The sequence below is a fragment of the Perca flavescens genome, chromosome 14 (assembly GCF_004354835.1).
Source record: "Perca flavescens isolate YP-PL-M2 chromosome 14, PFLA_1.0, whole genome shotgun sequence".
Classification (NCBI taxonomy): Eukaryota; Metazoa; Chordata; class Actinopteri; order Perciformes; family Percidae; genus Perca; species Perca flavescens.
Genome location: NC_041344.1, coordinates 30,034,806 through 30,058,789, shown reverse-complemented (window position 1 = coordinate 30,058,789; position 23,984 = coordinate 30,034,806). Strand labels below are relative to the sequence as shown.

The window sequence follows — 23,984 nt, the reverse complement described above, 5'->3', positions numbered from 1 at the left end:
AGCTTCAAACTTTAGCAGTTCTTTTGCAGAAAAATGACCATATTTGCCTTCTCTGGCAAGACGCTACACCTCTCCTGACTTATGGCATGTCCTGCCATGTCCTGTCCTGAACGATAGACTAGCAGAGCAAGTGTAATACGTTTACTAGCAATCCCGTGCAGTGAATGGTTAATATGCTTTTACGTCCGTTTTGGTGAGCCCAGAGGGAAAATATGGCATTTTAAAAGTAGCCTACATTTACGGTACCTAGCTAACGGTAGACTACAGAGAAAGTGGGATATTTTTACGTCCGTTTCGGAAGTAACCCATAGTGGAACCGGGTTTCAGTACCCAACCCTACATGTGACGTTGTTGATATTAAATACTTGACCTACGCAGGATGGGTAACAACTATAGTGTAAAGCACTGCCTCTGGTGGTCAGGAAGAATTCATTTTTAGGCAAATTACATTTCCGTAAATGGTAGCCTCACTTCACACATGCAAAACCACAGGACGTTCCTTCTTGCTGCACCTTCAAAGTCAAACTCAGTCACTCCCATGGGGCCAGGCACATTCTTTACATTTTACTGTAAACGTATGGCACCCATACAGTGAGCATACATAGGACAATTGTATATCTGCATGACCTAATCTGACCAGTGGGATTGTATTTCTTTATTAATACCGTCTTCTCTGTTGGTGATCAATGACTGCAGGGGCCCTGTTCCCTCCCCTTTTTGTTCAATAATGTACAGAGTGAAAACCTGATGGCACCTAAAGCCCATGTGCCAGCGTACAGGCGTGTGTCCCCTACCTTGATGTCTGGAGTGGCCTCTGGTCTGGGGCTATGGCTCTTGGTGTGTTTGGCTGGCTGACCCTCTGCCTTCCCCGCTGCCTTCCTGTCTGCAGAGCGCTGGCCTTTGGCTGTGGAGCCGTCATGGTGGTCAGAGCGTGGCAGGGCGGGCAGCAGCGGCAAGGGACTCCCCTCCCCCGGAGACACCGCACACATAACAGGGGCGCTGACCGGACGAGTGGATTTATTGTCGGGAGTGGAGGCCATGGCTGGAGTGTACGGAGAAAAATCCAAAAGTTAACTCTGACCAATAATTGTGTTAGGCTCATTTCCCAGCATGGGTTAAGATGTCACCTCCAAACATTAACAACTGATCATGTATCAGCACCTCTCACTGCTGCTGGCCATGTGGCCCAGTGAGACAGATTCACTAAACCCATCTGGGAGAAATGTATGGTGGCCCCTGAGACTTACCAGGCTACATGAATGAATGAATGAATGAATCGTTTACTTTGTTTTACATTATAATAAACAAAGCATGACCATTTGTTTGAACATGCAAAAACATTATTAAACACGTTTACACCAATCCATTTCACACGATAAAAGAAGAACAGGCTTGTTCCATGCAGTGTTCAGGTGTTACAGTTGACTTCATGGTAATATGTAGATATATTCTTCCAATCAAATCATAATTGTTTTCTTCTAAATTAGTTGAGCTACTCCACAATCTTTCTAAGAACCCCCTGGCAACTGTAGGTAATGTTACCGTTAACAGCTAAAGAGTCAAGAGCCGATTTACAGTGAGTGCACTGATGATAACGTTACGTTAAGACTAAGAGGCAAAACTCTGCATGCAACAGCTCAATCATGTCACCGATTTTACCACTTAACGTTACTGACTTACTCCTCTTCATCCCCTATGGGACATAAATCGCATTTATACCTTGGCAACATGCTGCGAATCTCCCTGTGAAAGGTGCATCTTGTCTAGCAGCTCCTCCAACTTCTAGACACACCAGCTAGCAGGGCCAATTCTAGCTTTTGCACTGTTGTTGCCAACTGGGCCTTTGTTTGTGGTGTGACTGATTCACCTCTAGTCTCTAATCTTTTCAGATGAATTTAAATAAAAAGGTTGAGGATCTATCATATAATCATTTTCAAAACATTCCAAACTACCATGTTATTTCTGTTTCAAAAGGCAGCAATAAAAAACACATTAAAATCTAGAGTGTTCATGTGATTTCATACATGAGCAGTGAAATTAATTAATGTATAATAATCGTGATAATCGTGAAACCGTGATTACTTTTCAGACTATAATCGTACCAACAAAATCTATAATCGTTTCATCCCTAGTCTGAACTGGGCTTAAAAGAACACAAGATCCAGGCGGTAGCCACATGATGTCACAGGCCTACACCTGCACCAACAGCAGGGGGAACAGTGTACCTCCATCCAGGCTACGGGAGTTCCTCTTGCTGGATGAGCGCTGGAACAGAGGAGCCGGTCTGTCGATCAGAGAGCTGGCCTGTCTGCTCTGAGCCTGAGTCCGGCCGCTGTAGCGGAACTTGGAGCCCAACGCCAGGAACTTCCTGGGAGTGGTGACCATCTCAGTGGAGGTCAGCCTACGGACACAGATCACTGAGACTGATCTTCTGAGCTGACTCCGGGTCAGACAGCAGCAAGCACATTCAGTTCCTTCAACTCAAACACTGCACAGCCATGGGAACACACAACACCTACCTGAAGAAGGTGTGATGCTCCACACACACCTTCCACAGCTTCTTGGCTGCCTTGTAGTTGGGTAGTTTGAAGCCAATGGCACTCTCATACTGTTCCACCTGTTGAAATGAAAAACACAGACCTGCTAGAAAGATGGCTGATGAGATGAGCGGTATGGTTCCCTTCATGGTTAGGGCGAGTTGAGTGTTGGATTACAGATTTTACAGGTGATATGAGAACATGCTGTACCTCGGACGGTCGGATTTTGATGAAGAAGCTGCTGCGTTTGTATGAGACCTTGAGGACTTTGGGCCAGGGGAAACGGTTGATCCTCAGTTTGTCTTTGTAAACCATCAGACCACTGGAGCAAACCCCCAGCATGATGTCAACGCCATCCAGATCCTGGCAGAAAGATGTCCATTAACAATCAACAGGATAGGCACAATTCACAAAGCTAAGGAAATGACCAACAAAGAAAAAGAAAGATCTTAAATGGGTGACAAATAAAAGAAATTAATTAATGGTGGTGGACAACGCTGTCTGAAGAACAACGCATGGCATTGCAGGTTGACATCAGAAAGCAACAGTTTTATGTTTTTATGCAATGTAACCCTATAGGACCAATGTTCAGCGTCAGTTAGAGTCCACTAAAAGTTCAGTTTTTGCCGCTGACAGGCTCAGATTATTATTTAAAGTGTCTGACAACATTACGGAAAGGATCCCTACAGAGATAGACCTTTTTGTTAAAGAGTAAGATCATTTTTGTTGTCAAAAAGGATCACCATCACCAAACGCACCAGACTCCATGTAAATAATCAGGACTTTTAGCGTGTATAGAGCCAGCATATTTCTACATGTAAATGGGTGAATTAAGGGTTTATTTCAGCCAAACCAGAGCGATGATTGTTGGAACAGTGGAAAGATGAACCAAGATGGCTTTTGATAGTTTTAATTTGTTTCTGTCCACTTTGAATGAAGTGTGTTTTACCATGCTAAAATAACTGATTATGTACATGGTGTCTGGTGGGTTTGGTGATGGTGATTTAGGGGCTGTTTCATGTTCATAAAATGTGCTGTTCAACTTTATAAAAGCCATCCAAATAATGTTCATAGAGGTTTACAAAACAATTCCAAACCACTGACAAATTATTTATAACTACATATCTACATTGATTTTACATTACACAAAAACTAAAATAACAAATTATAGCATTACTAATAATTAATAAACATTATTAACCATAATTTCATTGTTTGTTAACTGTACAATAACTATTAACTAAAGTTTAATAACTATCAATTTACCAGTTTAGGTTGTTATAAAGTGTATTTTTATTTACCCAAATATATTATACGGTTTTTTCTCAGACTCAGTCAAAGTGTTCCTAATATACCAGTGGTGATCAGCACACAGCATGTGTTTAAAGTGTTTTCTATTGTTAGCTCTGTGGGAGGAGAGAAGTTGTACTCTGCTGTGTTTGCATGTTTAGCAGCTGTTTTATAGTGCAGTGTCAGCATCCTCCACCTGGGGGCAGTACAGCCCTCTAACACAGGCGCTTAAATCCCTCTCTGACGTAAACACATTGACCTGATTTTCACTGGAAAAGCTCATAAGTCACATGTCTTCCTGCTTTTCCAGGCCAGGTGTGTATGCTGTGTGATGCATGAGTGGTAAAGTACTAACAGACATCTATGCACTTAGTTTTCATGGAGCATTGGAAGACTGAATCCTATCACACCCAGATTAAGTGTAATGTACGTTGTTTTTGAAGCGCCCAGAGTTTTTACAGTGGGGAGATTGGGGGGTTCCGAGTATGGCCGACGACTGCGTACGGCTAATTCACCGTTGATAGCTTCCTGTTGCCGACTCTTGTAAAAACAACGCTAAAGTAAATAGTTAAAACCATATACCGTTAGAAAGGTAACACCATTAACTTAACTGAAAACATTACATGATGATTTATATTCGTATTTGAACCGATAATTTGATTGAACTTTAGCCCAAACGTGTCCGAGTCTGGACCAGTTCCGTTACTTATGAGGCACTTTGTCGAGCACTTGAGAGCAGCTGAAGGCTCACCTTGGCCTGGTGCAGGTCCACTCCGTACATGGACAGTTTCTTGGCGTTCTCCAGGAACATCAGGTCTGCCTGGGCCGGACTCATTGACCTGCACAACACCACAGCACCAATCACGCACAAGCTGGAGTTACTGAGACTGTGGAGATCATTTACATCGAGGAATCCAGACAGGAACAATCAGCAACCACAGCACCTCCATTCAAACCATTCAACCTAACCTCTGATTCATCCTTTATTTAAGCCTCTCTTGTTAATAATTACATGGAGTTACTTATGTGAATTCAAGTGCATTTACATAAGCGCTGTCGTTTTTCCATTACATGGTACCTGCTCGCCTCGACTCAACTCGACGCACTGTGCGTCCGCTCTCCATTGCAGATTTTAGTACCGCCTCAAAGTGGCTGGTCGTCATAGCGACTGCCGTGGCCGTGGCTTGGTAGCGTTGCATTTCCCCCCGACTCATTTCCTGGTTCTCCTTCTCCATAAACAACATGAAATCAAGGAGAGAGTTAACTTTTACTGCTCCAGATCTCCCATCGTGGTCAGAAAGAACAGAGGAGACACTTTTTTTCTCTCACTATATGACTCTAGAGTCACTACTCGCTCCGGAGCTAATCGCCGTCACTCTCTCACTGATCCCTCGCTCTATCACCCACTCTCCACACACGCCGGTTCGTCGCACACACCAGCGCACAAATATAAACATCAGGCCACCTGTATGCTCCGGAGAAAGCTCTGCGTGGAGCCTCTGCAGGAAAAGAAGCAGGAGGCAGCAAACAACCACCGCTGGCTAAACTATTTAAACATGCTGGGTTGGTTCAGGACCCCCCCCGTCTGTCGCTAGCAACGATGACGCAGTGATCAGTGATGATTCTTTCCAAACAATCTGTAGTCTGCAGGTTTTTACGTCACCTTTTAGTATCGCCTCAGCTTGCTTGGAACCTCGAGTGAGATGTTACTAAAAAAAGTACCTGTTAGCAGGTACCAGGGACCTTTTTTTGTAATGGAAAACCAAAAAAGGCGAGTAGAGTCGAGGCGAGTAGAGCAGGTACCAATGGAAAAGCGCCATTAGTGACTCCATTTATGCTCCTTTAAAACCGCTCTTTGTACTTCACTACATTTATCTTACTGCCATATTTAGTTGCATTCAAATTTAAATTGGATTTACAAATTATAAATGTGGTTTTTAAATGTTGCTGAAACTATAATGAACTATACTCGTTAGTAATTTTACTTCAATTTATGTACTTTTCCTTGTGTACATTTTGAATCCAGGGTAAAGAGAGAGAAGCCCAGTGGTCTGACCTGTAGGTACGGTGCAGCTCCATCATTTTGTCCTCCAGCTCCTTGGTCTGACCCTGGGCCATCTTCATCTCCTTAGCGTAGTGGCTGCCGTGCACCTCGGGGTCGTACTCGCCCAGCTCCGACTGCAGGGCGTAGGAGCCCAGCAGGGACAGGGTGACGAAGGAGCAGGGCAGGCGGCCCTGCAGGATGTCCTTCCGCAGCTGGAGACACAGGTAGTACCTGCAGAGCACAAACAAATGTATGGAACTCCGATTTCATAATAAGAGATAGCTGTATACCAAACTAATAGTCAAAAGGTCAGCAATGAGCTTTCATGCTCAATTCCTCTCTCAGCTGCACATCACTCTGTAATGTTTGATTCATCAGAGTTGGTTGGGATCTCATAGTTAATCCCCCTGGACGAGTCTTTCCAGGTCAGGTGTTGGAGCCTGAACAGTATGGCTCTTTTTAAACAAAGAAAAACTTCACAGCCGTGTGGCCTCTGAACAAAGAAAGGCCTATATGGAGAAACCCCAGACTGAAATGCAGGACGGTGAAGTAGTCACCCAGGTGCTACTAGTTTGAATCCAAACACTGGTGTTCCCTTGGAGGGAGTTCAAGGAAACCACAGGGGTCCCTAACCATGTGACCCAGCGGAATAAAGGGACACAAGGACATCTCTGTGTCTTTCCACTGCGACTCCGTCGCTGAAAAGGCACACCACTCTGCTAAAGTTTGTACTTTTAATTAGCAGATTTCACCTCATTGACAAATAGATAGATAGATAGATACAGTAGATCTTTATTGTCATTGTATGCGATACAACGCAATTCTGTTGGAGCCATCCTCTCCAAATAGCAGCATAGATAAAAAGATACAAAATATATATAATATATATGTAACAGACTGTTTTGTGTTAATTGTAGTCTATATGGATAACGTTCCATTTCTGGAAATTCTGCCGGATGTCCCTCATGTCGGCCGGATGTCGGTTGGGGGTCAGTTTTAATTTTTTTTATCGCCTTCTGTAAATAATTTGTTGTGTTCTGTGTTGCTCTGGTTTTGTTGATATGTTTTTTCTCCGTTTAAATCTAAACTGTACAGAATGAATATTTGCATGTAACTTGATTCTGTTTTCAATCAAATATGTTGCAAAAAAGTACATGCACTCTTAAAATCACATAAAAATCACAATAAAATGCTATGTTTTCCTTTCCTGTCTTCCTCTCATCCTGTCCACATTGGGCTTCTGATACAATACAAACTCTGTTTGTAGGTAGCAGCTGAACCATGCGTACCTGGTTATGTCTTCAGACAGCTGGGCCGGGTCTGGTGGGTAGAATTTCACGTTGAAGGTGAAGTTATAGTTGGCCCCTGTGGGAGAAAAGGAAGTTGTGATGACTACATGTAAACATGTATGAGAAACATGAAAATGAGAACAGAAAGTTCCACTCACCTCGTACCTGCCGGCGGATTTCCTTGGTTAGGTCCATCCAAGTCTGATCCAGAAAATGAGGGATTGATATCATCAAACACTGTTCAGTGTAACAAGTTCTTCCACACCACAGGTTGATCTCATCTCATCTAATCCCATCTAATCCAATCCCATCTAATCTCATCTAATCTAACCATTGATGACATAAAATACATAGAAAGAGTCTTAATCAATGGCTGAGGTTGGGATGTTGTAATATTAGCTAATGACTCATTATTAATCCAGCTGACCTTCATGGTGGCTGTCTCCGTGACGACCAGGCCGTAGTAGTCTTTCTCCAGCAGGTTGAGGTGGTCACACACCTTCAGGAACAGCTCCTGGCCTTTGGCATGTTTCTGACATACAGAGAACAAGACACATTAAACACCAGGGAGGCTGAAAAGTGTGATACACACTCTCTGGTCCCCCTTTTTGAACAGGGGAACCACCACCCTGGTCTCCCACTCATTTGGCACTGTCCCAGACTTCCAAGCAATGTCGAAGAGCCGTGTCATTCAAGACAGCCCCTCCACACCCAGAGCTTTCAGTATTTCTGGACGGATCTCGGAGTTGTTTGACTACCTCAGTCACTTCCACCAGGGAAATTGCCGACAATCCCCCATTATCCTCCAGCTCAGCCCTACCATGGAGTTGGATTCATTTGAAGTCAACAGCGTCCCATCCTTGTACACAGCTTAGCTGGTTCCCTGTTTCCCCCTCCTGAGGTGGCGAACGGTTTTCCGGAAGCACCTTGGTGCCAACCCGAAAGTCTTCTTCTCCATGTCTTCTTCAAACTTTGGAGCTGTTTTGCCTCTTTCACAGCAGAGGCTGCAGCCCTTCAGGCCTGTCAGTACCCTGCAACTGCCTCCGGAGTCCTTTCAGATAACGGACTGTATCTCGGGGTAAACGTCAACGTAGCGGTGCTTAGCTGGGGGCTTGTGAGTATCCCCACACCCGCCCGGCATGTCACCCTGGGCAACTCCGGAGAAGAAAAAAGTCTGAACCCCTATCCAGGAGTACGTTTCCAGAACCTGTTGCACTAAATGCATGTTCTAGGGGGAATTGTTAAATTATTTGGTCTAAATTATAGTAATTATCTGTAAAATGCCTTGATATAACTGTTGTTATGATTTGCTACTATGAACAAAATTAAACTAAATTAAATTCCACCTCCAGCACAAGCTATGGCTCCTTCCCCCAAAGAGAGGTGACGTTCCATGTCCCCAAAGCCAGCCTCTGCTGCCTGGGTCTGGTCCGTCGAGGACCCTGACCTTCACTGCCACCCGTGTGGCAGTGCACCCAACCCCAGAAGTTCCGCCCATAGGTGGTGGGCCCATGGAATGGAGAGGGGGGGTGCCACCAGGCACTCGCTGAAGAGCCCTCCATGTGGGCCTGGCTCCAGATGGGGGCCCCGGGCCTCCTCCGGGCAGGGTAACTCCTCCTCTTCCTCGATGATTCATAAGCCATTGAACCATTCTTAGTCTGGCCCCCTGCCTGAGACCACTTTGCCATGGGAGACCTTACCAGGAGCACCAGGCAACACAGCCCTCAGGTTCACAGGAACACACTAACCTCTTCACCACAATAAGGTGATGGTTCCCGGACAGGCGGACATGTGATATAGAACCTTTTGTAACATTTCAGCTAACAGGAGCATGTTAACGTTAAATAACAGAGGTCCAAGTATCGACCCTTGCTGAACTCCACACATTGCTGGGGAATTCTCTGATCAATCAATACACAACAGTCTCTGCCTTGAAAGTAGGATCTAAACCAATTCAACCCAGTGTTCAAGTCGGTCTATTAATATATTATAGTCAACCGTATCAAAAGCTGCAGTAAGGTCCAATATCACGAGGACAGAGACTTTACCAGATTAATGTCATTATTACCGTCAGTCAGAACCTTGACAGGAGCAGTCTCAGTGCTGTGCTGGGGCCTAAATCCAGACTGGAAAATGTCCAGGTAGTTATAATTACAATAGTTTTGTAACTATTGTAATTATAACTACCTGGACACATTTATTAGTAAAACTATTGTTAGTTTTACTAATAAATGTAGTACAGAAGGATCCCGATTACGGCTGTTACGAATGGGGTTTTTTTACATTCAAAGCTTCCGTCGAGGATTTTGAATGAAGCTTTGAATGTCTGTTGGCATATTTATTACATAATCACAAAAAAAATACATCCAATGAAGCACCAAGCGAATGCAGATACATATTATGATCTTGATTTTTTTGACCGTGGTGAATAAAAATGTGCATAAAAGTGCGATGACTGTGAAAAAAGTGTTTATTGGTTTAAGCCCCCAACATATCCTTCCAGGCAGCACTGCCTCAACCTTGGGCTCTGATTTGCTCCTATTCTCTGACAGACACACTCAACAAATAACCCATTGACCAAGAAAAGTAAGCAATAACGGAAATAATCATAAGCTGCTGGCCTAATAAAAATTATACATACATTAAAATAAACTTGCCTAATCGTGCTGCTGGAAGACTAGATGCTTTATAACGTGTATATGAGCACATTTATGACATGTGAATACTTTTAAACTGATATGTCCTGATACTTTTGTTCATGTATCAAAATAAAATCATTAAACCAGCTGAAATGCAATTTTCCTTTTGTGTGTGCATAATGTCTGAAAGAATAAAAAATAAAGCGCTCTTACATCCAGCTCACACTGGTATAGTGTGTCGTCCAGCAGCGCGACAGTGATCTGTATGCTCTTGGCTTGGCGTGGAGCTCTGGGAGTTTTGGCCTCGTCCTCGGCCATCTTCTCGCCCTCCTCCTCCTCTCTCTCACCGCCACACTCCTGCTCCTCCTCCTGCTCCTTGGCCTCCTTCTCCAGGGCAGCTTCGTCTCCTTTCTCCGTGGCGTTGTCTTGGTCCTTTCCACCCTCTTCCTCCTCCTCCTCCTCCTCTTCAGCTTCTTTCTTCTCTACCTGCACAGCCTGACAGAGACACTGTGATGATGATGCAGCCTACACTCTAATGATGTGTCTTTGTGGCAGATTTAGTCTTATACTGTATAGATATATTTAGAATTAGACTATATGTTACCATTAAACTGGCATACATTCAGTTAAAGACCTACTTTTGTTAATAAGGCGTTTGGTTGACCTGTCCACACTTTATTTAAATTTTTATGCATTACTTTATAATTTCAATTGTGCACTGTGTTTTAATATGTATCACAATGTATATTTTATTTTAAGCACTTTTGGATTTTTATCTGTGAAAATAGCTATATAAATACATTTTATTTAATTACTTACTTACTTACGCGCATTTGTACCGGTCCTTTTAACAATGGTTGTTAAGTTATTATGGACAGTAGAGATCACATAGAAACATTGATTCAACAGCTGCTGCAGCTCTGACACATTCATCAATTGCTGCCTGAATTACATCCATGACTGTTTGGAACTATTTTGGAAATATCGCTGTTATTAAATAAAAATGAAGGAAAATTGGCCGATTGTTGTCCAGTTACTTCTGTTGGATGATCCAACGGACGGCTGGGACAACGGTTTCTGCTCAGCCTCATGAGTTGTCCCCGGGCCACACAGATCAGGGAACAGAGAAACGCCACAGCAGCACACTGCACCTTCTGTTCGCTTTGAAATAGTTTCTTTAAATTTGAATTGCCTTTGTGTCTCTTGTTTTGGGGAAGTAACCTTTTTCTGTGTTCTCTAAGGAGAATAAAGACGTAGCCTAAGTTAATGGGAATATGATTACAAAATGACCTTTTAAGATCCACCACTCTCTCTTTCTCTGGTCTAAATTAAACTTTGAGGTCCGCTCTGTCTTTATTGAACAGATAGAGATGTGCGGTGGAGGAAAGGCAGAAAGACTGAGAGAGAGACAGACAGACACAGACAGACAGAGAGGCAGAAAGAGACAGAGAGGCAGAAAGAAAGACAGACAGACAGACAGAGAGGCAGAGAGACAGACAGATAGACAGAGAGGCAGGCAGGCAGGCAGGCAGGCAGGCAGACAGACAGAGAGGCAGAGAGGCAGACAGACAGAGAGGCAGAGAGACAGACAGACAAAGAGGCAGAGAGACAGACCGACAGAAAGACTGAGAGAGAGACAGAGAGGCGGAGAGGCGGAGAGGCAGAAAGACAGACAGAGAGGCAGAAAGTCAGAGACAGAGAGGCAGAGACAAAGACAGACAGACAGAGAGGCAGGCAGGCAGACAGACAGGCAGACAGACAGACCTGAAGCTCGGCGCTGCTGACTGAGTGCTGGTCCAGCGCTGCCTCCCCCTCCGTCCTGAGCTCAGGTTCGGGGTCGGCGATGGGGGCTTTAGCTTCTTCTTCTCCCTTGTTGTCCTTGTCTCCCGCCTCGCTGTCGCACTGCGAGCGCCTCTTCAGGAAGGAGGAGAAGAGGCGGGAGAGGCCGCGGCCGGCAGAGTTGCGGTTCCGAGGCCGGAACGGCTGCTCCTCCGGGGAGGGAGGAGGCCCGGCGTCCTGGCCCGCTTCCTCCTGCTGCCTCGGCTTCTTCTGCTGACTCTCGGCCTCGTCTGTTGTCATGGCAACAGCTGTGGAGACACGGGACAAAAATCGAGTTAAAAACCAGAAGCAGCCCTGTAATATGTGCTAATTAGCTCAGACAAGCCGAGAAGAGGTTAACAGCAAGCGGGGTCTGACTGTTTTTTGGTAGGTAGGCAGATTCACACCTTCTAATAAAGCCCAGTTGGCAATTTGTTCTTCGTTTCAAAAGTATACCTGCTGGACCCAACATGTCCTCCTACTTTACTGATTAGTCTCTTCCACCATTTCCTTTCAAATCACACACACACACACACACACACACACACACACACACACACACACACACACACTTAAGGTGAGCGCATAGAATTTGTCAATAGACTTCATTTACATGAAATGATACCTAATTTTGGAGTAAAATAGGAAAACATTCTCAATTGTTTTCAGTATAATTAAGATCAGAGGAATATAACTTTTGGATTACACCAGACTGGTATGTCAAAGTTTAGCCAAGATATCCCCAGGTCAAAATTAATTAAATGAATGCAACTTTATTCACAAAAAAACAGAACGCAAACAAAAAAGACAAAACTATTTCATAGTATAGCATTGTCTTGTCCCCATGAAGGGAAAGACACATTCACACACTCACAGACCCTTCATCTGCATCAGCTGACAGCTACAGTACGTAGGCCAAATTTGGATATTTTTTTGTGTTTTTTTGACTCCTTTTTTAAATTCCCTGTGTTTACACATGTTTTCAGGATGTACAAAATATGTTTATCATAGAGACATAGAGATATTGGTCATTTGCCAAAAAAGCAATATTAATATCAGTTATCGTTTTGGCCAACATTTTCTCTCTGTGCATCCCTAATGTTATACGATATATTGACTCAATATTGTTTTTGCAATATCCCTTTTGAAAATGTCCCGAAAAGTATGTGATATTCTGTTTACTTTGTGGAGAGATGCGCCGAGCAATGTAGGGCCTGCACGTTTCATAGGGCCAGTTGCCCAGTCACAAGTGCACAGTTCGACAGCGTGAGTGAAGAGGGAGATAGAGAAAGTGGGAGTGAAGAGGGAGATAGAGACAGCGTGAAGAGGGAGATAGAGACAGCACGAAGAGGGAGATAGAGACAGCGTGAGTGAAAAGGGAGATAGAGACAGCGAAAGAAGTGAAAAAGGACAGAGTGAACTGCGAAGCGAGTGTGTGGAGCGAAAGGAAAGTGAGAACATGAGTGTGACTTAGGGAGACGACGAAACTATGGAGACTGAAGAGGAAACATAAGTATCCAACAATAATGCCAACAGATGTTCCTCAAGCTTATGCACTGAATGTTCGTACAGCGCGTAAGAGGCAATACAACCAACCTCTGTTCTCACCTCAAAAACCACCAGAAGACACTGGACGATGAGTGCGTAGTAATATCCCAAAAAGGTTATATTGTCAGTTTAAATAAACCCATGTGTTGTTTTGATATTCTATTAATCTATTTGGATGCGTTTTCCCACAACGTTTGTGTTTTTATATATGTTTAAGAATATCGAAATGATCATCAATATCGCAATATTCATGCTCAATATCGCAATTTCACATTTTGTCAATATCGTGCAACCCTAGTCTGTTTGTTGGATTAAATCTTAATTCCAATAGTGGCAACACATGACAGCTACAGCAGCTTGGGAAATTGCAGTATGTGGCACTGAAATTGACGAATTTACTGTTTATCAGACCACGAATGAGACAAGAAGGTGCCCCTCCCCCCAAAAATAATCAAATAGCACATTTGACAGTGCTAAGAGTCCTGGTTTAGTGTGGGTTCAAGCTGTTGGTCATCTATCTAGCTGTGTGTGGTGTGTGTGTGGGGCTGGGTGGGTTTGTGATGCTATTAAAGCAGTGCTAAAGTGTCTGGTGGAGCTGGTGGTAAATGTCTTTTCCTCTCTAAAATGACGACTGGGATGGACTTATGGACCACACAGCCCTTCCATGCAGCACGTCAGCCTGATTTAACACACAAAAAAACAACGTGGGTAGATTTGTAGACGTGTCAAAAAATAAATCCAAGCCAAAGACAAAGTGATAATTAGCAGCAGCTGAAACGGAGCGGCAGAGACACCCAGTGGACACCGGGTCCACTGGGTGTCTGCAGTTTACCGTTTCTCTACTACCTAACCCACCAGATGGAACTGTGACATCACCGTGTGCATAATGCTGCTCTAAAACAACACATGCAATCCATTTTTCAAAACATAAGAGCTGACCCTGTGTTGATGGTGAATTCAAGTGTGCAGTATGGGTCTATTTGTCAGCTTGTGTGTGTAGGAGTGTGGTACTAAGGTACTGTACCACATCTGGTATATATATATATATATATATATATATATATATATATATATATAAAGAGAGAGGGGACATGTTTTTTTCTATTGGCTGTAGGGAGGCAGATGTTTTTTTCTCTTCAGTGTTTCTCACAGATTTATATTTTATTTCATCCTTCTCTTGCAAAACAATTGTTCCTATTGGCCGCCAGGCTGAGGAGGGTGTGGCTTAGTCTGCATTCACACAGCCTGCGTTGGCTGTCAAGACGCAGCGGCATGCAGCGAAAAAGTTGAGACTGACAGTGCATCTCTTATGTCGCATAAATTGCATCCCCGAGTCCTCCACTTGCCTCCCTTACTCGCGTTTTGTGCATGCTGACTCAATGAAATAGCTTGATGGAATTGAGCCATCGTTAAGGATATCAATTTCAGGTGGGCTTTTCCTACTATGACAAGTCAAAATGTCTGCTGTGAAAAAAGGTCCAATGTCTTCAGACGTGATGCAGCAATATTTTGTGAGCCGTTACTGTGTAGCCTGAGATATTTCATATGCTCAGGCACTGATAGGATGGAAGCTGTGGCGGTAGAAACACAGCTCGCCACCACGTGAAGTTAGAGACGCTGCTGGCAGCGCGCAGTGCTGAGTGGGCGCTGGCACAGCCGCACACTGCTGACAGGGCAGAGAACAGGGAGAGCTCCAGGTGTCCCAACCAGTGCACAACAACAACTTCACCTACAAACAGCAATGTCCACCTTCTCACGCTTCTCCTTTTTACCTGAAAGCAGAACTGCAACACTTTAAATCTTGTTTTTTTTACCAGAGATGTGCCTATAAGTCATCATTCAGCAAGAGAAAGGATACAAATTGACTAATCGACCAATTAGTTGACTCATGGACTCAGAGGAGCAGCCCTACTTGTTATGGATTATGACTATTATATTTCTGTGTCATGAAAGAGTAAAATGTGAGTAACTATTCAGCTGAACTATAAAGTGTTTGCAGGCAGGAATCTCTAACACAGAAACGTTCTAAGTGCTAGTTGAAGGCCTTGGGTTTTATTTCGGGCGGATGCTTCAAAGCCATTACTGCACCTTAACTAGAACACGCCAAAAAATCACAGGTTCAAAATAGACTCAATGTGGGTTAGCAAGTTATATTACAGAGCAGCTGTCTCACACAAACTCTATTACAGTACATGTTGCACCAAGTGCACACAGGCTGCGTAGGAAGAGCGGTACGTCTACAGGCAGCATTATCAAAGTGTTACACATAGGGTTGGGTATCTTTTTGGGATTTTTTTTCCCAATATTGTTGCTAAAACAATACTTTTAAAACGGTGCCGGTGCCTAAACCGATACTTTAAAAAGATTTTATATATATATATATATATATATATATATCAAAGATGGGGACTCAAGTCTGAGACTCTGACTAGAGTCGCACTTAAGTCGCACAAACAGCTGACTTCAGACTTGACTTGTGACTCGACCCAAAAGACTTCAGACTTGACTCGGACTCGAGCTTCGAGACTCGTCAACAACATGTTTTCATGCAAATTATTGCTTTTTAAATCTAAATTTATTCATGTATTTCTATTTTCTTTTATTGGTGCATATAATTGGGGAAACGTATGACGAGCTGCATGTCCCCTGCCCTTTGCCATAATGTGCAACGCATGAGCTATGCCTTATGTGCACGCACTCACAAAAATGCATTGACAATGGCGACACCAAGTCCTCCCGGAGTTGTGCCTTTTGTCATTAGTTTTGTTTTCAATAACTTGGTAAACAGTGGCACTAAGCGAACAGCTGCATGCATAAATGATGCCGGATCAACAACGTTGGACTTCATCAGGCATCTCAAAACGCACCCAGATAGGATAGTCACTTGCTAATGTGAAAGAGCAATACATTTAGCTTATATCGTCACAGGTAACAAGCTAACCATTGCAAAGTGTTGTGCTAATGCTAGGAACAGGCAAATTCTATCTTTATAGTTAGTAGTTGCTGAGGCTCAGACATCCATGGCGCATGGAAGGCAGGACGCATGGCTCCATCTTACTTTTATTTGAAAAATGAACTTCTTTATTAAAATATTTGAAAAATATCAAAATGTCATAACAAGACACACAAAACATGTGCAATAGAGCATAGAACAACATAATAAAGTGAAATTAATGGTCATAGTGCAACATTTAGTGCCCCCAGACACATTCCAGACTTCCAGGCATCTTTTCAAGGGTACTGTGCAAAAACAACAGTGCAAAACAAAATATCTGTTTCTACAATAGTTGCGTGACCAGAGACGTTACAAACCCTGGGTAAATATTGGAGATGTATTTGAAAGATGGAGACAGTTTAGAGCCCAAAAGGACGGCGAGTTGGCTAATTTCCTCCTGAACAGGTAGCTAAGCATTATAGCTTCAGGCTAATTTATCACGGCTACAAGGGACGGGCATTTTATGTCATTTCAACATTTGTGTACTCACACTGAACAGAGCTGCCAACTCTCACGCATTGGCCGAGCGACACACGCATTTGATTGGTTTCACACGCCACACCCCCGATTTCTCACGCTCAATTGTCAACCCGGTCGCAAAATTACGAATCCCACTATGGCCACGTCCAAGACCCACCCTACGAGGCAGATACTGTGAAACTTTGGGTCACTATTGTTCGCAAAATTACGAATCCCACTATGGCCACGCCAAGACCCACCCTACGAGGCAGATACTGGGAAACTTTGGGTCACTATTGTGCTTCTCTAACCTCTGTGCACCTCTAAATATAATAAATAATTCATTAAATGTTTCATAAGTTCAACAAATCTTTCTTTTCCCAAAGAAATTACATACAGTAAGTGGGGCAAAGAGGACGAGGGCCAAACATTACTGGGCCTTGGCACAAAAAAAGTTTGAGAAAGGCTGTGCTATAACACATGCACAAAATGAGCCTGCTGTGTCTTTTGTCTTGCTGTTGGTATTTTTCAGTCTATTTTCTGCTGGACCTTGTGGTGGGGAAAGACCTTGATTGAAGAATGAATTTCCCTCACTGCCTAATCTAATGAGGTTTGGTCTTTGACCACCAGTCCCCATGGTGTCCAAAAATGTTTTTATTTTTTATTTATTTAATTTTAAAGGATTAGAATGTATGTAAATCAGTGGTTCTCATTCTTTAGAATTTCAGTGGTCCTAGTAGATCCCTTTTTTTCGAAATAGGTACCGGAAGTAAAACGGCGTGACTTCGGCCATTTGTTCGTGACCTCCTACTTCGGAATGTATTGACTGGAACACTCTGAAGCGTATAGTGCACCCATCAGTTCAGGAAGAGGGGCAGCACCGATGCTGCTTACACTGGCATTGTCGCTAACGGTGCCTACGGTGCTTAAAAAAATGGGCTATGTCGGTGTTTTGTCCTTTTAGAAACCGGAAGGTATCGCAAGTATAGGTTCTCGTGACATCCCTAAATTAGACCCCATAAATATAAATATATATATATATTTTTTTTTTTTTTATGTAGAAAATGTGCAGTGGCTCAAAAAAGGTTGAAAAACACTGGTTTAGCTGTTAGCATTTTAACCGTGTTTAACCTAGCTGCTAGCTAACGTTAGGCTAACCTGCTGGCAAGTGTAGTATTTTACTAGAGTGACATGCAGCGATGCTTCTGTTGCCTCTAACATCGGAGCATCAGAGAGCAGAGCAGGCATTAAAGTGACACCAAAATCCCCGTTGCTATTCAGTCCGGTAGATACCGGTCGTTTAGGCACCGGTGCTGCATTAGCACCGGGTCTTGGTACCCAACCCTAGTTACACACACAGACGGTAAAAGAATGGACACAGGGACGCCATATACTTCCACGGAGACCAGTGAAGTCACTTTTCCGGTGATGGCTGAGCGTGCTGCGCAGCTTCAAACTGAGCTTGACGACGTAAATGTGACGTGAGCAACCTGTCTGAAAGTTGGAAGTCTTCTGGTAGCTGTGCCAAGACAAATCTCAATCAATCTGGCAGAGATGGAGAGCGTAGGTATATGTAAGGAGATAACATAGGCACAGACTAATTATTGCTAACTAAAATGCTAGTTAACATTAGTAATTAAACTTAAACAGCTAATGTAAGTCAAAACTGCCTGTGAGCTTCACCTGACTATACGTTAATTAATTTACTGTGCGACAGAAAGTCGCGTCGTTATGACACAATCGTTAGCCTATTTTTACAAAACCATCTGCTACGAGGCCCTACCGTGAGATACAAGGTAATGGAGCCTTTTATTCATTGTCGTGTTTCTATAGAAATAAACAACGGACAAATAGAGTCTTTAAACGCTTCAGATGTAAAGTTATTTGCTGTCACAGTGATGCCAAAATGAATGGCAGTCAATGGAATGCTAACGGGAGGTGATGGCTTGTTAGCCTACAATCTCCCCATAGGAGGTAAGCTTTCCAGATGCTCGCTTACCCCCTTGGTTACACAGAGCTAGTCTGTGTCAACAGAAGTACATTTCCCCTCCCTCTCTCTCCATGTTGCTGTTCTCAAACTCTCTTCAGGAAACAACAAACTTCGAGCTAGCAAGCTACACACTAAAAATGTCAAGTTTTGAAGAAAATGTGGATGGTGCAACAAGGCAGGACTGTTTGGTTCTTTCGGGGAATGATTGTAAAAATTTAGAAAGAATATGTTTAGGGCATTTCCTCTCTAACTGGGACGTTTTGGGACCGATTGGTGGGATTGCTGTTGACAAAGTACACACGGAGATAGACTGGTAAGAGCCAATGAGGTTTAACCATGTATCCAGCTAATTTAAATAGCTCACATTATTGTATTGTGTCAACAGTTAACTTCATTTAATATTGTTATTTTGCGGGGTACAAATGTTCCACCAAAACATGTTCCTTCCTGAGACTATTTAGCAGAACTACCGCCGCTGCGTCTGGAGCTTAGAGCCGCCCAAGACCATCAGGATTGGTTTAAAGTTTTTTTTACTCCTATCCCAGAATGCATCTCCAACTGTGTAACAGACAGCACACTGACAGTTTTGCTATTCTTTAAGGCTTATAAGTGGTTGGGCTGAAATTTGTCTAGAAGAAAACTCAAAATCGAAAGTATTTATGTATCTGGGGACCATTACTCCATAACCAAATTCCATGACAACCTAAACATGTTGTCTTAGATTTGGACTCAAAAGGTTCAAAGGTTAAAAATAAAATGCATTTGTAAAAAGTGAAAACGTACTTAAGCATCTGTATTTCTGGCTGCATGGTTGCCTGAGTCAGAGTGCTGGAAATGAGCTTAAGGACCAAAAGCGGCTTTAAAATTAATCGGGCCCTGTGTGGGATTAAAGGCTGCTGCGGAGGCCATAGGAAGCTGGATGTCTATCAGTCACCGCTGGATCCACACAGCAGCTCTGCAAACAAGCCACAAACTGAGTAGGCCTGACCCACATGAAATCAGAGGTGGGGATATTAGATGAAAGACACGAGAAAAGAAAAAAAGCCCTCAAACACAAAAACAGAGGGCTGAGGCCTAACACAGCATCTGTGCCGTGTCACCCCTCTAACTAGGCCTCAGGGATTCAGATGTCCTGTGATGGAAGCAATCAATATCCAGAGTCTACACATCTGGGATTAAAGAAAAAATAAACTGAAAGATTAGGGTTAGGATATTTTAGGGAACAATTTGCATTCTGACTGGCTGCTTGCAGCCATGTTATAAGGAGAATACCAAAATATTATCTTATTGCCATTTAAAGCAACTATTTTACCTTAAAATAACAGCTTCAAAATCACTGTGATGCTACTCTGACAGGGCTTGCACCCTCTTAGTCAACTAATCACAACTGATTAGTCGACTGAGATTTAGTCGATTAGTCATTTTTTTATGCTTTTTCATGCTGAATGATTCATTTCCAATAAACCTATGAGCACATCTCTGGTGAAGGGATAAGCTTGTCTAATTGTTCGATAAGAGCCACTTTCCCAAACTCAGTATTTGGAGTACCAAATACTCTCTGGACCTGGTGCAGTGTGAAAGTGGCCGATAGTTAAAAGACATGTGAGATACCAAGGAAGTTTGTCACAAAGTGCTTTGTAAATAAATAGAATGCAGAAAATGACTCCAGGTATTTATATAATTTGATAGCTTATAGTTACTTGTAGAAGCTGATTACTTTGCTTTGATGGTAAAATCGGAAAAAAGCTCAGTAAAGTAAAAAGAAAAAAAACATTTTAAATGTGCATTAGTCTGTGTTTATGTGATAAAGAAGACCATAGAACGAAGACCTTAATCTAAGATTTAAGTCAGTGGCTTCTAAACTCGGGGGCGTGGCGACACAAACATTGCTTGCGTGGACGAAGGAAGAAAAAACTCAGTGGTTTCATACAGTTTAGGTCTATGTTAAGATAAGACCTGCTATTTTGCCAGTCAACTGTGCATTTACAGTAATAATAACAATACTAATAGTTTATAAAGTAAATTAGAACGTTTATGTTAAGGATGTCACAAGAACCGTTACTTTGGTGCCAACTCGATACCAAAGTTCTGAAAACGTGACTCGTTTTTCTATAGTACTGTAGGTACCGGGGGATGTGATTCTTCCTGTTCTACACGGTACTGTCCAACAGAGGACAGGACTGTCTGTGGACATGTTGTTACACTGTTTATATGCACAAAAAACAGTGTAATTTGTTGTTATGAACTGGTATTGCTAACAATGGCTAAACCGGGCTAGAACTAACCCCACAGTGAAATCCAACTTGTTTTAAAGGTCCCATGACATGGTGCTCTTTGGATGCTTTTATATAGACCTTAGTGGTCCCCTAATACTGTATCTGAAGTCTCTTTTATATAGGCCTTAGTGGTCCCCTAATACTGTATCTGAAGTCTCTTTTATATAGACCTTAGTGGTCCCCTAATACTGTATCTGAAGTCGCTTTTATATAGGCCTTAATGGTCCCCTAATACTGTATCTGAAGTCTCTTTTATATAGACCTTAGTGGTCCCCTAATACTGTATCTGAAGTCGCTTTTATATAGACCTTAGTGGTCCCATAATATTGTATCTGAAGTCTCTTTTATATAGGCCTTAGTGGTCCCCTAATACTGTATCTGAAGTCTCTTTTATATAGACCTTAGTGGTCCCCTAATACTGTATCTGAAGTCTCTTTTATATAGACCTTAGTGGTCCCCTAATACTGTATCTGAAGGCTCTTTTATATAGACCTTAGTGGTCCCCTAATACTGTATCTGAAGTCTCTTTTATATAGACCTTAGTGGTCCCCTAATACTGTATCTGAAGGCTCTTTCCGGAAATTCAGCCTTGGTGCAGAACTACAGCCACTAGAGCCAGTCCCACAATGAGCTTTCCTTAGGATGTGCCATTTCTGTGTCTGTAGCTATTGAGGAGGAGAGTGGGAGGGGCAAGGTGGGGGTGTGGCCTTGACTAACACTTTTCTCGTTTGAAAGCCATGATGTCTCTCTCTCATGGGTTGGCCAAATTCTCTGGGCGGGCAAAGCAGAGAAAGGGGAGGTAACCTTGCTTGTTATGACCTCATAACAAGCAGATTCCGAAACGGCCCATCTGAGCTTTCCTTTTCTCAAAGGCCGAGCAGGATACCCAGGGCTCGGTTTACACCTATCACCATTTCTAGCCACTGGGGGACGATAGGCAGGCTGGGGGAACTCATATTAATGTTAAAAAACCTCATAAAGTGAAATTTTCATGCCATGGGACCTTTAATGGAACGCGGTCAACTCAGGTGTAGTCTATATCCACGATGTTCCACTTCCGGGATTGCTCCATTCCGCCGGATTTCACTCATTTAGGCCGGATGTCCGTCACCTTCCTCTTTCTTTGTGTTGGCGTTCTAACCTCCGGTGGATTGGTGAGGACTATGGTTAGCTGCTCCTCAGATCTCTGCAGGGTAAATCCAGACAGCTAGCTAGACTATCTGTCCAATCTGAGTTTTCTGTTACACGACTAAAACTACTTCGAACGTACACACGTTCCACCAAAACAAGTTCCTTCCAGAGGTTATTTTGCAGAGGCGCCATTGCTCCGTCCAAGACGATTGTGATTGGTTTAAAGAAATGCCAATAAACCAGAGCACCCCCCCCCCCCCAAGTGTTATCCTTGTTATCCTAAAATAGTTATAGAGTTATAAAAGGAGGACATGGGATTTATTGTTTTGATTTTGTTTTTTACCGTGGTATCAAGAATCATGAAAATGTCCCTGGTATTGGTATGGATGACTACATTTCTACTAACATACCATCCAGAGTTGCCACTATTGTTGTTTTTTTTTAATAATGTTCAAATGTTTAAATAAAGGAATTCACGTTTAAGTAGCCTGTTATTGTTCTTATTTTTTTTTTTTGCACGACTTTAATATCGAGTAGGCTCTATCTTGTGCTTTTGGTGTTATGGTTCCGAGTGGATTGTTGGTATCGTGACATCTAGTAGCCTATATATATCGCAATATAATAAGAATCAAAGCATGGCCGAGCGACATGTCCACAGCCAACCGTCTCCGTCAGGCTCCGACCGTGCGACTGCCCCCCCTCCATCGCTGCTGGACAACATGGAGACAGCCGCTGTACACCTTATGATTTCTGATATAGCCTACCAAACCATTTACAACGTTAGCTACAATTTATTCTTTCAATACATTCATTCCGTAAGAAAAAATATGAAAACCATCGCTGTAGATGTAAGATGCATTTACAACACTTTATCCCGGGGTGGCGGACGGGAATGAAAGCAGTGCGCGTGAAGAGTGGAACAATAACAGTGGCGGTAGGTGTACCTGTCTGCAAATGGCGCTGAATGTGAAAATGTCAACAAATGGAGCGTGAGCAGCTGCCAGCGTGCTGGCCGCGGACACTCACCCTGTGTTCAGGAGAAAAAAGATGCTCCGCGGTCACTGGTCCCGTCCGGCTTCAGACGAACAGAGCGGGGATTCACGAGCGGTTCCCAGCGGCTTTAACAATGTGTGGAGGTACCAGCCGAGCAGACGGCGCGCTCTGGGTTTCTGTGCCCTCAGTGTTGTCTGACAGACAGCCAGGAGAGGCGCAATAATGCATGATCCCTCCCTAGCTGTGCTCAGCCGCTGAAGCTGCACAGTATAGTTTTTCTCAGTGGATATAGTAGCCTAATTGAACCTTGAGTTCAACTTTTTATTTTTTTTTTGTTGTCAAACTCTTGGTTTAAAGTGCTCATATTATGCTTTGGGGCTTTTCCCCCTTACCTTTATTGTGTTATAAATCTTTTTTGTGCATGTTAAAAAGTGAAAAAGCCCAAAGAAACCCAAAGGGACTTACCATCTCCAACAGACAACACTGTTCACAAATTGCTCCAAACAGCTCTATTGTAGTCCAGCCTTTACTTCAGAGACAAACGTGCATCACTTTGTAACAAAAAGACCCAAAAGACGAGGTCATAACAGTTACCTCTTGTGTATTCTTTGTTGCCGACGGAAATCCCACCAGATTTCACTCATTTAGGCCGGATATCCGTTGCCTATAGGCTTTCTTTGTGTTGGCGTTCTAACCTCCGGTGGACTTATGAGGACTATGGTTAACTGCTCCTCAGATCTCTGCAGGGTAAATCCAGACAGCTAGCTAGACTGTCTGTCCAATCTGAGTTTTCTGTTGCACGACTAAAACTACTTTTGAACGTACACACGTTCCACCAAAACAAGTTCCTTCCTGAGGCTATTTAGCAGAGGCACCATGGCTCCGTCCGGTGCTTAGCGCCGTCCCCAAAACGATTATGATTGGTTTAAAGAAATGCCAATAAAGCCGAGCACGTTTTTCTCCCATCCAGGAATG

The 23,984-nt window shown here is 43.2% G+C and overlaps 1 protein-coding gene across 5 annotated transcripts in view; it reads right to left on the bottom strand.

Moving 5' to 3' along the window:
* epb41a (erythrocyte membrane protein band 4.1a) overlaps positions 1 to 23,164 on the bottom strand; it is a 60,714-nt gene extending 37,550 nt beyond the window's left edge. For 4 of the 5 annotated variants that reach the window (XM_028597950.1, XM_028597954.1, XM_028597955.1 and 1 more), the window contains exons 1-12: positions 23,043 to 23,164; positions 11,564 to 11,886; positions 10,013 to 10,294; positions 7,588 to 7,692; positions 7,319 to 7,361; positions 7,161 to 7,236; positions 5,884 to 6,102; positions 4,579 to 4,666; positions 2,748 to 2,900; positions 2,520 to 2,617; positions 2,226 to 2,401; positions 795 to 1,042 (exon numbers count right to left, since the gene is read on the bottom strand). In XM_028597950.1, the coding sequence (XP_028453751.1) occupies positions 795 to 1,042; positions 2,226 to 2,401; positions 2,520 to 2,617; positions 2,748 to 2,900; positions 4,579 to 4,666; positions 5,884 to 6,102; positions 7,161 to 7,236; positions 7,319 to 7,361; positions 7,588 to 7,692; positions 10,013 to 10,294; positions 11,564 to 11,878 (1,803 nt within the window). In that variant the 5' untranslated portion in view covers positions 11,879 to 11,886; positions 23,043 to 23,164. The remainder of the gene's footprint in view (positions 1 to 794; positions 1,043 to 2,225; positions 2,402 to 2,519; positions 2,618 to 2,747; positions 2,901 to 4,578; positions 4,667 to 5,883; positions 6,103 to 7,160; positions 7,237 to 7,318; positions 7,362 to 7,587; positions 7,693 to 10,012; positions 10,295 to 11,563; positions 11,887 to 23,042) is intronic. The other variant, XM_028597953.1, reaches the window with a different exon arrangement.
* Positions 23,165 to 23,984: the final 820 nt, after the last annotated feature.